A 17,432-nucleotide genomic window follows, 5' to 3' on the forward strand; every position below is an offset into this window, starting at 1 on the left:
CAGGTTGAGGAGGGAAGGGTGGGGGGACAGAGAAGGGCACCGAATGGAGCCCCCCGATGATGGCAGGCCATGCTCCCCAGGCTCCCGTTCTGGTGGCTTCTGCCCCAGGCTGGGTTCCTGTCTGTGCTCAGTCACACAACAGATGCACTTTCCCCCTCTGGTTTTTGGAAAGGAGTGCGGAAGAGGGACCAGTGTCTGGGCTGCTGAGCTGTTGTGGAGGTGTGGAGGGCCACGCCAGCTTGAGTCAGGTGGCGAATTCCCGGGGATGTTCCTGGAGCCTACCCTGTCCCACAGACGCGGACTCAGGCATGACTCACAGTATGCAGGTGGTGCCTGGGCCTGAGTCACCTGGTGCCCCTTCCTCCAGCACCTGCGGTCTAGCCTGGACCTGGCTCTCCTGGCCTCCTTAAACTCTCCTCTCTGTTCCTCTCCCCTTCCCTCCTTTCCTTGTTCTCTACCCCTTGATCTCACTGATCAGATCTTGGCTGATCTCCCCAGCAAATGGGCAGATGGATGATGGAGACAGGAGCTCCTGATGCCGCTCCCACACCCTGTCACGGGTTGCCAGGAATGACTGAGAAGTGTATGGAATTCTGCATCTAGCAGCATGGTGGCTGTAATCCGAGGGTAGGTGTCTCCCAAAACGACCCCTCTCTGTGGCTGGCTGCTGCTGGAAATGCCGCTCTCAGCCACCCGTTCTGGGGACGGGACGCCCAGCCCGTCTCCTATGAGAACACAAGATCCCCCCGCAGTGCATGGGGATTCCTAAAACTACCTCAGTTATTTACCCCGCAGTGTGAACCTCTTTGCTGCATGAAGCGGGAGCACCTGCTATGTGCCCAGCGCTACTCCCAGCCTTGGAAAACAGTAGTGAACAAAATGGACAAGAGTCTCTACCTTCTTGGGCGTTAGATTCTGGAGGGAGGAGTCAGAAAGTAAACAGGATAAATAGGTAAGTTATACAGTTGGTTTACAGGTGGTTACGTGTTGCAAACAACAGCAAAAAAGATCCAGCCTACCCAGAATGAGGGTAGGTAGAGTTGGGAGTGGGATCTGGCAGGGAAGTGGGTCAGAGTCATTGAGAAAGTAGCATTTGGACAAAGACTTGGAAGAGGTAAGATAGTTAGCCTGGCAGAAGCAGATGCCCAGGCCCACTCCGGGTCCAGGGATACAGTGTACTGAGGTATCTGGGGCCAAAGCCCGAGGACAGAAGCAGCCCGGTGATTTGGAGGTTGTGCCTCTGGGGTGAAGGGAGCAAGGGGCAGAGACAGAGAAGTAATGGGGGTACTTGGGTCATACAGGGCCTCACGGACTCTCTCCGAGGGCTCTGGCATTGACCCTGACAGTAACGGGGAGCATGTGCAGGGTTCCAAGCAGGGGAAAGATATGACCTATTGTGTGGGGTCTGCTGGAGACCAGTTGGAGGCTGTTGCAGAGGTCCGGGGAAGAGAGACTTAGGTCCAGAGGGTGGAAGCTGCCTTGGGAAGAGAACTAACATTTCCTGTAGCATGAGGGGGTGCGAGAGAAGCAGGAGTCAAGGATAACTTGACTAGCCACTTCCCTGAGCACAAGTTCTGATGAGCCAGGTCTGGGGGCTGGTGGTGGTGACACTGAGGCTGAGGGCTCCACAATGGGGTGATGGGAAGGACCAGAGTGGGGGGTGGGCACTGTCGTGGTGCCCCCACCTGCCCTTTAGCCCTGGTCGGGTCCTAACCCAGCCTCCGGCTCTGTTTTAGGCTTCTTGTCTCTGAACAAATTAGGTTCTGAGGTTCAAAGCCTGTGTCTGGGGCCATGCCATCCCTGGGGGGTGTGGGATGTGTCTAGATCTCTCCCTCCCCTCCTGGGCAGTGCTCAGTGTCCCTGCAGAAGGGGGCTGACTGGGCTAGCCTTGGGGTCTGCTGTCACTGTCCCGGATTGGGCCCAGGGTGTGTGTGTGTGAGGCCCAGACACAGCAATTGCCATTTTCCTCTGTGAAGCCAGACCCCTGCTGGGATCTGCCTTGGCCTGTGAAGTCTGAGACACTACAGGCTTATTTACCTGGGCTCCTGGCCTCCTGAGAGAGGAGAAGGAGGGGGATTTGAAAGGCTCCAGCCAGTCAGTGTGCGGCCCACCACACACCAGGCCCCGCCTGGTCTGTGGATCTGGGATCGCCACACCTGCTCCTTCTGCTGGTTAACTATTAATGAGTTCTTTGTCACATCCTCTTTCCTGGTAGTGGGCTGGGGAGGGGGCCGTTCCAGGAGGGGGAAGGCTTCCTGGAAACCTTGAGTTCAGGGAGCTGGAGACGTGGAGAGAAATAAACCAGACTGGTGGGCTCAGAACCCCGGGGTTGGGGGTGGGTTTGGCAGCAGTGCTCTTTCTCTGGAGGCTGTGATGGAGGTCTCTCTGGGGTCTCGTTGCAGCGGCTGGCGGATGAAGGAAAGCTGCTCATGCTGATTGGGGCTGGCCAAGTTCAGCCAGATTTTGTTGGAATTCTTACAGGGGGTCTAGACACTAACATTTAGTGGCTTGTCCTTTCTGCATATAAACAACTTAATGCCCATTTGCTAATTACACTACTTCCTCTGCCCATCCAAACTTAGGGGACTAAATTAGAACCTAAGGATTAGAAATGCCCAGTTGAATCCGCAAAAATCCTCCATTTTCCTCTTAAGGGTTCTCAACCCATTTCTTGGACTTAACCCTCAAACCGTAGAGAACTTTCTGCTTGGGAGCCACTGAAGCCTGGACTGGGTAGTTAAGAGTCTCCCTTAAATAGAAACTTGGAGGCAGTGGTGTTTTAAAACCATGCCATGCAGGCTCTTCTGCTCTGCAGGGCCAAGACAGGGACTGGGGGACCTTCCAACCTCTCTCTAAAAGCCCCCTGATCCTAACCTGGGGACGAGTGTCCTCTGAGACCAGCCTCTTGTTCTAGGCCTGTTGCCGCCCTGGCCGGTGGCCCTCAGGCAGCTGTGCCCCGAGAGCCCCACATAGGGAGCTGTGTTTTCAGGCCTGGTGGGGGTGGGCAGAGGAAGTTGGTCTGGTTATGCTTCAGGTCAGGTCTGTTTTCTGGCCCTCTGGGCTAGCATTCCTGCCCGGCGAGGGCGGGGCTGGGAGACCAGCCCTTAGGAAGCTGGGGGCATGACTCACAGGTAGTTACCTGTCCCAGGGCTCCCTGCCAACCTGTGGAGGGATCTGGAGGGGAGACATTTAGAGTTTACTCCTGTTTATTCCTCTTAAGCTTTCCTTGAGTGAGTTGGGCTTTGACCCCTTCCCAATGAACCTAAAGCTCCTGCAAATTCCCCCAAAGCAGGGATTTTCCACTTTTTTAGTCTTGCCTCGGGAGGGGGTCTGGTGCTTTCCAAGACTTTGCAGCCCAGTGACAGGTCTGGAGCAGCCCAGTGACAGGTCTGGGCAGTAACAGCCTACATATGAGCTTTGTGTCCTCTGCTTAGTCTTCTGTCCAGGACTGCCCAGGACATAGGACGAAGCTGACCCCTGTGGGCCTTGGGGAAATGCCAAGTGCAGTGCCTGTGGCAAAAGTGGGTGCCCTTCCCTGGCCCCTGGGAGTCACTGACATTCAATGCCTGGGGCTTTCAGTTTGCAGTGGCTCCCTTTACCCCTACCCCCACCTCTGCCCACCCCCGCAGGCACCCACAGGCCGCTGGGACTGATGAGCTTGCTGTGAGGCCTCTGAGATGGACCCACCTGCCCAGTCCTGTCCTGGGGGGCGGCGGGCGGGGGTGCAGTGACGGCACATGGGCGTGCCAGACGCTGGATTCCTGAGACTCGCCCTGCAGTGGGTGACGCCCAGCCGGGGAGTCTCCAGAGGTGAGGCCTTTCTTTAAAAACTGGGAGCCAGGAGAAGAGACCCCACATTCAAGGGGTGCTCTTAGAGCCTACTTGGAGAACGAAGAGCAGCAGAACGGAGCAAGGTAGGGGGCGGCCTTCCCCTGCGCGGTGGGGGCCAGGTGCGGGAGCAGGGCTGTCTGCGTCTGGGGTGTCTGGGGCCTGGCTGCAGGGGCCCGATTCGATTCGTTCCTGATTCCTTCCTCCTCCGGGAGGGCCCTGAGCAGGCGCACTCACCTGCAAAGGCTAGGTTAAATGTCTGCCATTGTTTGGGTTGCTTTTTCACTTCTGGCAAGTGTTTCAGTGACTGGGGAGGAAGCAGCTCCAGATCTGGGCTGAGCACAAAGAGAAGTGGGAAAGTGTGGGCTGGCCGGGCTAGAGCTCTTCCCAGGGCCACCCGGTACCTGGTTGTGCGGGATTGCAGCCTGGGGGCAGGAGTGCAGAGATAGCACAGGATGAAAACCAAAAAGTGGGTCTTCCTCCTGGGCCAAGATTAGCTGTGCAACCTCAGCCACCTGTCTCTTCCCCGGGCCCATGATTCTTCCAGGAGGTTTGGAAGGCATGATTTCCAGGCACTAGCCTGTGGAATGTAGATGCCGGGAGGGCCCCAGCTCCCTCTCTGCTTCTGCTCCTGCACCCCCCCCCCGCACCCCCCCTCAGCCAGAGGGCTCTGTGGCTTTCTCTGGAGCAGAGCATGCGTCCTAACCGAGTCAGAGGTGGGCCCCCGAGTCAGAGGAGCGCAGGGGTGGGCCCTGCAGCGCAGGGGTGGGGCCTGCCTCCGCAGTCTAGTATCCAGACTCAGCTTCCAGAATCCCAGGTCTGCACAGCCCCAGGCCATAATGGGAGACATTTTGAGATGCTTCCAGTTCCGACGAAATCTTCACTCTCTTCTTAAATTCTGCCAGTCTCATCTTTCTCCCCATTGTGTCCCAGCGGCCTGCTTAGCTCTGAGTTGTCACCAGAGCCTCCCCACTCAGGGAGGCCCCGGGTGGTACTGGAGACCATGCCAGTGGCCAGGAGGCTTTGCCTCCAGGCCCTCAGCCACTCTGACCCACTCACCTTTGGGCCTGCAGGCCTGAGAAAGGCCAATTCTGGGGGCGGGGGGAGCAACAAGTCCTTGGACATCTTAATAGCTCCTCTCCTGCAAAGGGCCCAGCCCTTTTCTGCTCCCCACATTGTCCTTGCAAATGTATGGGCCAGAGAGGGCCAAAGCCTCTTTCCCTTCCATCTCCATGGGGGAAGATGAAGTCTGGGAGGGGATGGCATTTTCCTAGGGTACAGGGGTCCAGGGCTCTGGTATTTTGCAAGCTTTTGGTGACAAATGAACCTGCTGCTTATAAGTATCCTAGGTCAAGGCCCTAAGTAAAGGGGGTTGATGTCCCTTAGCGTTTGTATTGTTTTATCCAGGCTGCTTTGCTGTGTCCCGGGTGAGGTCCTCTGAGGGGAGTCCCCTGTTGGCTGAAGATGAGGCCACTGCTTCTCTTGTGCTTTGGTAAGTCTCCCTTCCCATCCTTCCAGGCCCTGTTGTGTGGCAAGGAGGGGACAGCTACGTGGGGAAGGAGAGTATACCAAAGTGTGGGTATCATCCCTTGGTCACCCCGTCATCCTTCAGTTTGGAACACTTGTCTCCTGGGGCCCCCGTGGCGTTTCCCCGCTCTTTGGGCCTTTGGGAAAGATGATGGCCTCTCTTGAGAGGCTCCCAAGTATCTTCTTACTCCTGTGTGAGGGTGGCTGTGGTTCCCCAGGTGCCCTGCATAGCTGATTGCCCAGCCTTTCACTCTCTTGTGGGTTCCAGAGCCATCACGGCTGGGTTTTACAGGGGACTGTCCCTGGGTATTCACAAAGTGTGGCTGGGTTCCCTTGGCGGGTAAAGGAGCAGCAGGAGTGCCAGCATCTCCCAGTGGTGCACGAGTGGTGAGCAGCCAGCCCCGCTCTGGCCGCTGACCAAGGTGGCTGCAGGTGAAGGGACAGAGGCATGTGTCCCAGTGGCCGAGCATGGGCCTGGGACATGATCCTCAAAGCCACATATGGAGGCCACATTTCAGGATCATCCAGGGGTTCCGGTAGCCAGTGCTTCTCCTCCTTTCCTTTTTAAATTACAGGTTACTGAACATGACATCAGCTTCTTTTTTTTTTTTAAACCAAACAGCATCAGGATTCCAGTCCTTAGAGCCACCACTGGGTGGGAGCATTAGGGAAAGGGTCTAGGCTTGCTGATTTGCTGATTTATGCTTCCCTGCGGGGGATACTAGGGTGGCCTGGGGGGCCCTCCTCTCGCTAGGCTATTCCCCAGCACCCCTGTGATTTCAGTCTGGCCCGGCCTCCTGTGTGCCCAGCAAACCTGCTCCCGTGGGGCCTGCTATCCACCTGTTGGGGACCTGCTCATTGGAAGAACCCGGTTTCTCCGAGCTTCATCCACCTGCGGACTGACCAAACCTGAGACCTACTGCACCCAGTATGGCGAGGTAGGTCCTAGCACCATGGCCTCCAGGGCTGGAGAAGATGAGGTGGGGTGGGGTGAGGGCGCCCTTTGTTCACAGAATGCCTGAAGTGTGTTTGGGATAGCCACAGCTCCATGTGCTGTGGAGAGTGCAAGAAAAGCCCAAGGCCAGATCTCTGCCTCCAAAATATTTTCTCCTTCACTGGGTGAGAGAAAACATCTTCAGAATCAGCTGAATGGCTCGATAAAGCTGGAGTCTTTCCTCAGTCCTTGGGTATGGGCAGGATGGTTTTTCAAGTCTTGGGAACAGACAATCAGATGAATGTTGATCTTTTAGAACTGAGAGCTGGCGTGTTGTCTGTGGGGGACGAAGTCAAGGCTGACAGAGCACAGGTGGTGGGATGGGTGCACTGGGTTGTGTTCTTGCCATGAGATGAACTGAGTGGTGCCATGGTCACTGTTGGCTACCATCTCTTTGGCCAGTGTTGGGAAGTGAGTGTAGACAGAGTTAGTGGCAGAATATTTGATTGTTGGCTGGAGTATGAAGAGCCAACTTACTTACCTCTCAGCCTCGTTGGTCCCCTTGGGCAAGTGGGAAACAGCCCAACTGTGGTTAGAGGACATAAATCAACAAGATAGATGTGGAAGTGATGAGGCCAGCGAGGGGGTTCAGTGACTCAGCTGATAAGTAAGAACTTGAGCTGAACAATCCAGAAACCTAAACACTTTGACCTAGGTCAGTTAACATTCCCTGTTTAGGCAATTGAGTTCTTCAAAGAGCTGTTGTGATTTTTCTTCTACACGCCTCTGGACCTATTTTGGAGGAACATTGACTTCCTTTCTTTTCTCTTCAACAAGGTGGGGGTCATTCTTGGTGCCTTGTGTTTACCAAAGTTGAAACCACTTAGTGTTAACTTGTTTTCCAACCGCATGTCTCATTTGGCCATTTTTCTGCCCTGAAACCAAAGGTTTGAACAAAGGAATGTGTGAGGGAGGCATGTTCCCCAAGTTGTCTAGTCTTTTCAGAAAAAGAAAGAAAGAGAGAAATACAGAAAAAAAAGGGGAGTAAGAGAGACTGACTGCATGAAGGAGATTTGGGTCCTCCGTGGTCCTCTTTTCAAACTGTCTTTGTCTTTGGGACAATGGAGGTGGCATCGGCTACTGCCGCTGGGCCCCACTGCCCTTCTAGTCCAGTGTTCTTTGGCTACTTGTAATAGCCAAAGACGGAGCTGAGTAGTGGCTTCGGAGGTGCAGAGCAGAGATGGCTGTGGTTCCTGCCTCTCACCCAGCTGGATGTGGGAAAGCCAGTCTGACAGTGTTGGGTCAGATGGCCAGTGTTAGGCCAGGCCTCCCTGTGGACCCAGATTTCTCCACAGGCATCAGGGGACGTGACCGTATTGAGCTTTCTAGGCAACGGACTGGTGTTCATTGCTCCCTTCCCACACATGCCCTACATCTGGTGCCACTGAGCCATGTCTAAACCTTGCAGGGAGGCTTCTGCTGATTTCCTTCCTTGAGCGGACCTGCCTACTGGGAGGGGAAGCAGGAGAGATTCAGAGCTCCAGTGCTGGGATGTCCCCTCAGGCCCTGCTCTGTTTGGACAGCCTCTTTCCCCAAAGCTTTGGCCTTTTGACTTCACCTTGGCCTGCCCTCTGCCTCTGTCAGAGGCCGCAGCCCACCGCCTCCCTTCCTTGCTTGTAAGCAGCCCCCTGAGGACAGAACGGTGCTTGCAAAAGAGAAGGCTAGACTTTTGCAACCCTGGGGATGGAGACATCCCAGCTATTCTGGCTGCTCTGAAACTTGGGACACATTGGCTTTTCCCCCTCTTTTCTATGAGGGGGAAGAAAGCCAGGCAGCCTCTTCTTGAGAGTAGAAGGTGGGGCATCTTGAATGCATGTGATCTTGGGCAACACAGTCCCCCTCTTTAAACCTTAACTTCCTCTTCCATGAGTGTCCGATGAAAGGGTCTGAAGGTTTGCTCTTGGCCTCAGGTTTCTCTGGGAATGAGCCGACTGCTGAGAGCCCCCCACCTTCCACCTCTCCCTTGTTCCTTTGCCCTTTCTCCCTCTTTTCCCTTTCTACTTCCTAGAGGCTATTGGTTGACAGCAAGGAAGACACACCCCCAAGACGCAGGGCTACACCCTCGCAGGCTGCAGTGGTGGCTGTGTGATGACAATTGGGAATCAATATTTTAACTCTGCTGGCTTCCAGTTTCAGTTTTTGAGTTTAATGTATTCTGTTCTCAAATGATAGGCATAGCAGCTAGAATTTATTAGGCACATGTTATGTGTCCCAGGCCTCATACTCAAGAGTTTCACAGAAATTATCTCAATTAATTTGCACACTGCTTCCTGTGGGGGTGCTTGTTACCTCTGTGTGCCTTTGGGAGGGTTTGGGTGTGTGCCAGGAACCCCATACTTCTTCTTTTTTTTTTTTTTTTAAAGTTTTTTTTTTTTTATTTGACAGAGAGAGATCACAAGTAGACAGAGAAGCAGGCAGAGAGAGAGAGGGAAGCAGACTCCCTGCTGAGCAGGGAGCCTGATGCGGGACTCCATCCCAGGACCCTGAGATCATGACCTGAGCCGAAGGCAGCGGCTTAACCCACTGAGCCACCCAGGCGCCCCCCCCATACTTCTGATGGAAACACAGGTGTGGAGTTTTCCGCGGAGTTAGAGACAGAGGGTGGGTGTAGCGGGGAGCCCCAGGCAGAGATGAGGCATGAGGCAGAACTACATTCCTGGTGCCTGCCCCTCTCTCGTCTCCCCTCACCCCTTCCTACCAGCTCCTGGCCCCATGTACACACCTTCTTTAAGTTGAAGCTTCTGGTTAGTGCCTCTGTTCTATTTCTGTGACATGGTGAGCACTGAGCCAAGCACGACTTCATCCTGCACCTGCCGTCTGCCCACGTACGTGGTGCGAATGCAAGTGCACCAGAGATTTACAACTCTTGGACATTCTGCACCGCTCATTCCTCCGCTCTTAACCCCAGAAGGACTCAGTGGAATGGGAGTTGCAGGAGCCATGGGGACTCCTTCCAGTTCCAAAATTGTCTCTCCCAGCTCCCGGTGTCAGAGTGTGGCTCCTGTTCACTTGCTATCTCCTCTGCCTGATTTGGTCTCAGTGGCTAAGTCCTATCAGCCTCGAGGACTTGCTTCTGTGGTTTTGGGGTCCAGGTTGCAACCCTTGCAATGATGTAGGACTTGGTCAGCTTTGCCTTGGGATACCCCACCCCCAACTTTGCCCTTTTTAGGACTGCCTGCCTTGACTGCCCTTTAACTATCCAAGCTTGGGCCCAAGCTGTTCTTTACCAAAATGGCCCTGTCTCCTTGTTCTCCTTCCTTTAGTCCCTAACTAACATCTGGGTAGACTCACTGTTCCCTAGAGCTTGAGGCATGTCTGTGTTGCCCTCTTGGCCTCGTCCTCTTCTGTATTTTCTCTCAGTGTTGGCTTCTTATTTGAAAACTGAGTCATAACAGCACCCAGCCTAGTGAGTCATTGTGAGGAGCGTGTAAAAGAATGAGCAGAGTGACCATGCAAGACGCTGAACGTACCCCCCCCCCCCCCCACACAGCCACCTCCTGGCACCGGTGTCTGCTTGTAGAGACCACCCCATCTGTGAATCACACTCCTGAGCATTTCTCCCCTGATTAGGACACGCACTTGCACACTTATCGAAATCAACCCATCCTTGGGCCAGCCCACTCTGCTCTCAAGGTGGCTGCTGCAAGTCTGGTCTGCAGTGGACTGTTGGAGAATCTGGAGGCAATCCCGGTCAGTGAGGTTGTCCTGCCTGGGGGTGGGGACTCTCTGGGTCTGATCCTGGTCTGACCCTTAGATGAGGGATGTGACCTTGCTAGCTCCTGGGTTCTCTCTAGACCACCGTGTCTCCATGTATGAAATGAAGGAGTTGGGTTAGTGGGCCCTTGTGTTTGCTCAGTTCTCGCATCTCTTCCTGCCTCTCAGAGATGGCTGGGTTGTGCGTGACCCCATGGGTTCAGCATGATCTCTGTCAGGCAGGGGCTTCTCCACTGGCAGGGGCTGAGCTGTGCCCTTCCGGTCATCTCTGGGCTGCTTCAGGCTCCCCAAGAAGCAGTGCGTTTTGCCCGGAAGCTTTCCAGTCCTGATTTCTGCTTCTGACAATGTGTCCTCCAATGTTGTGTTTGCTCCCCTAAGTGCTTTATTTATCACCCACTCCCTCCCTTTCTGGGGGAAAACTTAATTACCCAGCTGTCTTAATAATAGTTTTACACAGTGCATTCCTCAGGTTAATTAGCTGTGTAAATCCAACAGCTGTCATTTTTATCTCTTGGAAACAAGCTGAGGAGCAGTAGCCAGTTGCTATGCCCTCCACCCCAACACACACACACAGAGACAGATAGACAGACACACACACGCATGTCAGTGCACCCACATGTACATCCCCCAACAACCACTGTCTTTCTTTGTTCGATGGTTATCTGTTTTCTGGACCTTTGGCAGGGCTAATACGGAGGCAGAGGATGTGTGATCTCCTTATGTCTTTGTACTTTGAGACTATCTCTGACTAAATTGTCTGTCCCCCTGTTTCCCCAGAATTTCTCAGCAGTTCTGAAACTTCCAAAGCTCCTGCCATTGGCGGGCCACTCTTTTGGATGAAACATTGTTGTGTTCTTTGTTTGAAATACAAACACTCTTGAGAAAGACACCATATCAATCTATCATAGACCACTATATCTCAGCCAGGGTTTGCTTATCAGAAAACTAGCTGTGTTGGGGAGCCTGGATGGCTCAGTGGATTAAGCCTCTGCCTTTGGCTCAGGTCATGGTCCCAGGGTCCTGGGATCGAGCCCTGCATTGGGCTCTCTGTTCAGCAAGGGGCCTGCTTCCCCTCCTCTCTCTCTGCCTGCCTTTCTGCCTGCTTGTGATCTCTCTCTCTCTCTCTCTCTCTTTCTCTCTCTGTTAAATAAATAAATAAATAAAATCTTAAAGAAAGAAAACTAGCTGTGGCTTTTGTGAAGGGTTCCAAGAAAGTAAAGGCCAAGATGGGTAAGTTTTGAGGGATAGAAGGATATGGAGAGGGACATTGGGGGAAAGTGTTACCATCAAAAGGAAGCAAAACTTGGGTTGGTGGCATGTGAGAGTCTTGGGCCCTGGCTGTTATGGGCTGGAGGATACAGCTCATGGGGCTAAAAGGATCGAAGAGGGGGGAAAGCTGTATGGGAAGGCCTAGACAGACCCAAGTGGCCTCAAACTTTGCTGGCCCATTGCTTTTAGGGTTCAGGTCTCCAGAAGTCCTGGCAACATTTTGCAGACCTTCTTTGCTTCTTTGTCCTCGGGAGCTGTAGGAACCATTGTCACTGGCAGAGCCTGCAGAGGTCCAGACAAGCAAAGCAATTCTCTGCACTCAGGTCTAGGGAAATATCTCTGTTTCTGGAGAGGTCCAGGCTGGGGTGGAGGCTGTCCTTGTCAGGGAAGAAGGGAGGGAGCATCCTGATAACTGGCTCTGGTCTCTGCCAGGGGCTGCCAAGTGACCTCTGTGTCCTTTGAATTAGAACCAGCCAAGAAGGTTTAGGTGCAGACATCCTGGGACAGAAATCCCTGCTTTGTCTCTTCCCAGCTTTATGGACTTGGACATGTTTCTTAACTTCTCTAAGACTTGCTTTCCTATCTGTCAAATGAGTATATGCATATTTTAATGGAAAATACTGACCTCAGAGATTTGGGGAGGAGGCAGTGAGATAATGTATGCACAGTGCCCAGGAGAGAGCCTGGTGCAGTGTCATTTCTGGGTGCGTGGTGCCCATTGTCTCTGACCAGCTTCAGAGTCAGCCTCCTGAGCTTAGTTTGGATGGAAGAGGGCAGCACGGAGCGAAGGCTTTGGTGAACGTGTCACTTCATGACAAGAGAGAAGATGAAGTTGAAAGTGCCTGATAGCCCTGGGGCTTTCCTCCTCAGCACCCCAGTGGAACCCGACTTTTGACCTTTGCCACCAATATCCACTGACCTAGAAGGGCTGAGGCTTATGAATCCCAGTGGGGGCCAGTGGAGGTCTTGCTGACCGAGGGCCAGGGCCGTAAGGGCTCCTTCTTCTGCTCACTTAGCTGAGAGGCGCATTTTTCCAGTACGGCATCTGGGTAATGTTCTTTTGGTTTTTTTTCTTCCTTCCTTTGCATTCTTGTTTGGAGTGTTTTAAACTTCTGAGCCCATAAGCTGGAGTAGGGGAGAATTCGAATAGCGTGTTAGAGCAAGAAGGAACTTCATTATCTTATTCCACGCCTGCATATTACCAGTGAGGAAGCTGAAGTGGAGAGGATGCATTTTCTTGCAGGCAGCTGGATTTTATTTTTCTTTTTTTTTTTTTTTTGTTTTGGTCCTGGCTTCCTTTCTTTAGGCCCTGGCTGGCGGCCATGACCCTGATGCTATCTCCTTAGATAGACACAGTCTCTGGCTTGCTCATGGGAGGGAACTGGGCCGTGAAAACCAGAGGCTGTTTCCACTTCCCCTTCGAGTTAGCTCCGTGTTCTACAAAGGCACAGAGCTTCGATTCACATTTACCTACCTTTTCCCACTGATTTCCACTGTGATTCAGGTTCCTGCTCGCTCTTGCTCTCTTCTTTGCCCTCCCCCAGCTCTCTGGGAGGGTTTGTCTTTCGGCCAGACTGCTGAGCTTCTAGAAGGCTCCAGGATAAGGGAAGAGGCCCAGCCTTTCCAGATGGAGAGCAAGTAGGAGCCAAACTGGCTGGAGGCCTGACAGGCTGAATTGATAATAAGGCCACGTCTCTGAGGTAGCATGGCCGGGAGCACTGTTGGCCAGTGGACCCCAGAGACGGGGGCCGCCGCCGCCGAGGGCTTCCACCTCTGGGAAGGACAGAGGCACGAAGCCCGCGGGAGGGGAAGAGCCTCGTGTGGAGAGTCCCGCACACGCATTGATACACATCCTCACGCAGGCAAATGAGAATAAATAGAAAGGGAAACTGAGGCCCAGAGGGAAAGAGAAAGTTAGCAGCTTGTCTTCCCGTGGGCGCCTGCCGTAAGCCTCTCTGCTTCAGGTCTCCAGCCAGCTGGCTGGCTGACAAGCAGAGCCACTTAAAATACCTGTCCCCAGCCTGTGGGCTCAGCCTGTCTCTAAGGATGGCAGTAAATCCCTCCTTCAGCTGTGTTTCTATGATAAGCAGCACGTAGGTTTTAAGCCCACGAGGGCATCTGATCGTCCATCAGTGCCTGCACACGTGGAAGGAAGGTGGGGCGGGTGCGGGGCACCCCTGGGCTCACTGGGAAGCCTGAGCCAGAGGCAGGGTGAAAAGCCCATATGGACATTTTTTAGTTTTCTTTTCTTTATAATAATGTCTGTTTTCCTGAGTATAAAAGCGAGTATATATCCATGGTATTAAAGTTGAATATTATTAAAGAATAAGGAAAAAAAGCTCCCTGTCATCCTATTACCCAGAGATATTAGGGTCAGCTGCTGTGGCGGTCATTATTGTAGGTCAGATTGGCTGAATAGCAATCATTTCATATGGTTCAACCTAATCTTTTGGGGTGTTTCCTTCCAAACACTTTCTGTTCCTTTCAATTTACGTATTTGAGAACATGACAGATACATGTTTATGCCCAGCCTTTCTTTGTTCTTCATAAAATACTAGAATGTCAGCATTTTCCCCAAGTAATGAAAGGCTTTCTGTGAGCAGTCTTTTTAATAGTTACATAATATTTCATCCTTTGGGGACCATCAAGGTCATTTCCAGTTCCAGGTTGAGGCGTTCTAGGTCCGGTGCCCCAGGCCCAAGGAAAGAAAGAGCCTTGTTTCTGGCGCGGTCTTGGCCAGGGAACAGGCCGGGATCAGGTCCCAGCAGAGCTGGGGAGAGAGCTCTGGTGACAGGCGGCCGGAAGGCAGCTGGCCCTTGTCTCTCGGCGGGACATGTGCTGAGTGCATACAGAGGCTGGCAGTGGAAAAGTTTGCCCCCGAGAGGCTGTGCAGAGTGGGGAGAAGGGGACGCTCCCTGCCAGGGACCAAAATAGGATTCTGGAGGAGAGTCAGATTCCAGCAAAAGGCTTCTCTTGCCCAGAAAGGATTATTTTATGTGCTCAGGTATTTATTCCAGCACTGACACATCCACAGTTTCTGTGTTAACTGAGCTGGGTCAGCCTGAGAAGCCAGCTTTTTTTCCCAACGTGCTCTCTCCACCTCAGGCTCCCCCATGGTCAGCAGCGGGGTCAGGCCAAGCCCTTTGAGTGACACAGACATTGTCACCCTTTACCGTGCTTCCTGTGATATCTGTGCACCCACCTGGTTTCCTAGCAGAAGTGAGAGGATGACACGGAGGGAGAGGGAGAGAGAAGGCGGAGGTGGTAAGGGACCCTCTCTCGTGTTGGTTGGTGCTGGGGCTGACATGGCTGTCAGTCAGTAGAAGAGTCACTAACCTTTTGAGCCCCATCTTTTTGATTTGAGTTCACATATATAAAATGGGAATAATATTCCTTACCACATGGGGCTGTTGTGAGACTTAAATAGGTTTTCATATTCAAATTCCTAGAGCAGTACCTGGCCCATAATGGGCTCTCTGTCCTGTCATGTTGCTGTTTTGTTACCTCCCTCCCCAATCCCTCCTTTTAAACTCCCTGACTGCAGGAAGAGAAAGTCTAGGGATAATTAAAATGTTAGCACTTACTGAATTTGCTATTCATTCAATAAGTATTAAGGGCCTACTCTGTGCAAGGGACTTTTCTAAGCACTGAAGATACAGGAAAGGAAGCCGTCGTGGAGTATACTTTTGTGGCAGACAGAAAACAGATAATATAAGCAAATACATAGACAATAATCGCATGGTATTTCAAGTGGAGATATGTACTGTGAATAAAAATGTAGCAGGGCAAAGAATGGATGAGCAGGGTGGGAGGGGCAGTGAGCAGGGAGGGAGAGGCAGAGAGAGGGAGAGTGAAGGGGAGGGAGAGACAGTGGAAGGGAAGGGAGGAAGCGAGTGTTCCTTACAGGGCACGTGTGCTGGCCATTATTTGAACATTAAATATCATACAATTATTGTTTAATAAAGCACTTTTGGACCTGATGAGGAAATCTCCAAGCAGCAGGAAGGGTGACGATTCTCTTATTTTGGAGGTGAAAGCTGGAAAGTGGGGTGGGAAGCAGAGGCTCGAATGGCCAGGACTCTGGATTCTGCTCCTGCTTCTGCACTGCCCCAAGCTTTGTCAGCTGTGGAGAGGCACGATGGGTGTTGGGCAAGGAGTTTCCATCACCCCAGGCTCAGGCTCAGCATACCAACTCAATCCCTTTGGGACAAACCTGTCTGTTAATCAGTTCCGCAGACACTACCCTTTCTAAGACATTAGCCTTACTAGCTTATCACCTTCCCGGGACAGGGCAGAGGTTCAGGAGCTGGAAGGCCTTGGAGAGGCCGAGCTCTCCCCTGGTTCTGGTGAGTAGAGGCCTTAGAGGGAGGCAGAGGCTTGGGTATTTGGAGTACAGTTGTCCCCACCCTGAAGGAGCCGGGGGCCAGTGAGGTTCTTGTCCAGGCTTCTACTTGCGGGGGACTGTGGAGCCCTCTGAACAGTGTTCTTTACTTTGGGCACAAGATCTGGTAGCATGGTAACTCAGAGAAAACAGAATTTGTTTGTGTTGCATGGGGGAGCTGAGACAAGGTCATGCCGTCCCTGTGGGGGGTGTGGGCACAACACATACAAACTAAGAGAACAAGGGCCATGTACTCAGGCACTGTTCTTTTGCTTGGGGATCTCTGCCTGGTGTGGGGACCATGGGGTTCAGTTCTGTCTCTTGTCTCACTCCAGGGCATGGGCAGGGGAGCTGTGGTTTTGTGGGGAGCTCCCCATTGAGGTTGTTTCCTTTTCAGCTGCCTACCCTGGCCTTGATCTTCATGAAGGAGCTCTTGCTATCAGCCTCAGGGCTGTAGATTTCCTCTGTCCTATGCATTCCTGGCCTTGGGACCCCTTAACCACAAAGCTTCATTTGGTGGAGGACCCTCAGATTCTTTCCTGTGGGTAGGGAATGCCAAACCTGGGAAGCGTCCTCAAGTCCCAGATATTGGTGCTGGGAGGCCTTTGAGATCATCCAGATGTTACTGTAATGTTGACTCCCTAAGGGCAGGGTCTTTATTTTGTTCTCTGTTATAACTCCGGAGCCCAGAGCAGGGCCTGGCACATAGACACACTCCACAAATATTTGTTGTATGTTTGAATGAATGACTCTAGTCCAACCTCCACCTAATCTACAGAGGAGAAAACTGAGCCTAGAAAATGGGGTAACACAGAGCTAGAACTGGAACCCCAAATTCCCTTGTCTTTTTTTTTCTGTGCCCCATCTCCTTGATGCTCAAAAGCTCAGTTTACCCTGGAGTGACCAGGATGAGGTGAGATGAGATACAAAGCTCTCTAACATTTACCTAGCACATAGCAGATGCTAAATTAAAGTGAGTTCCTCATCTTTTCTTCTTTTGGCTCTTGATACCCTTTTCAGGTTTCTCTTTTTTAAAAGATTTTGTTTATTCATTTATTTGTTTGTTTGTTTAGAGAGCGAAAGCAAGCAAGGGGAGGGGCAGAAGGAGAGGGAGAGAGAGACTACCAAGCAGACTCTGTGCTGAGTGTGGAGCCTGATTTGGGGCTTGATCCCCCAACCCTGAGATCATGACCTGAGCCAAAACCAAGGGTCAGATTCTTTTTTTTTTTTTTTTAAAGAATTTATTGATTTATTTGACAGACAGAGATCACAGGTAGGCAGAGAGGCAGGCAGAGAGAGAGGAAGGGAAGCAGACTCTCTGCTGAGCAGAGAGCCCGATGCGGGGCTCGATCCAAGGACCCTGAGATCATGACCTGAGCTGAAGGCAGAGGTTTTAACCCACTGAACCACCCAGGCACCCCCAAGAGTCAGATTCTTAACTGACTGAGCCACCCAGGCCCAGGCACCCCTCAAGTTTCTCTTTGAGGCAATGTTCGGTACCAATGTTTTTCTGCCACCCAACACCTCTTTCCTGACAATAATGCCTATTCATTATTCACTTATCTATATGTTAGGAGGGACACAAAAGAATTATATTCAAAGATGACCAGTAGCCTTGTTTTAAGATGCTAATCCTTCCAATGGTGTGAATGAAACCTGTGGATCCCTGGGGGTAGGATTTTCACATAGGGGAAGTTCTAGGCTCTCAGGATGCAGGGG

The 17,432-nt window shown here is 52.4% G+C and overlaps 1 protein-coding gene across 1 annotated transcript in view; it reads left to right on the forward strand.

Annotated features, from left to right (window-relative positions):
• Nucleotides 1-833: 833 nt before the first annotated feature.
• LAMB3 (laminin subunit beta 3) overlaps nt 834-17,432 on the forward strand; it is a 41,155-nt gene continuing 24,556 nt past the window's right edge. The window contains exons 1-5 of the mRNA XM_032878116.1: nt 834-952; nt 3,435-3,521; nt 3,630-3,914; nt 5,236-5,320; nt 6,139-6,293. Coding sequence (XP_032734007.1) covers nt 5,293-5,320; nt 6,139-6,293 — 183 coding nt within the window. The 5' untranslated portion in view covers nt 834-952; nt 3,435-3,521; nt 3,630-3,914; nt 5,236-5,292. The remainder of the gene's footprint in view (nt 953-3,434; nt 3,522-3,629; nt 3,915-5,235; nt 5,321-6,138; nt 6,294-17,432) is intronic.

This window comes from Lontra canadensis, unplaced genomic scaffold (genome assembly GCF_010015895.1).
Source record: "Lontra canadensis isolate GAN:19392208 unplaced genomic scaffold, GSC_riverotter_1.0 scaffold63, whole genome shotgun sequence".
NCBI classification, from domain to species: Eukaryota; Metazoa; Chordata; class Mammalia; order Carnivora; family Mustelidae; genus Lontra; species Lontra canadensis.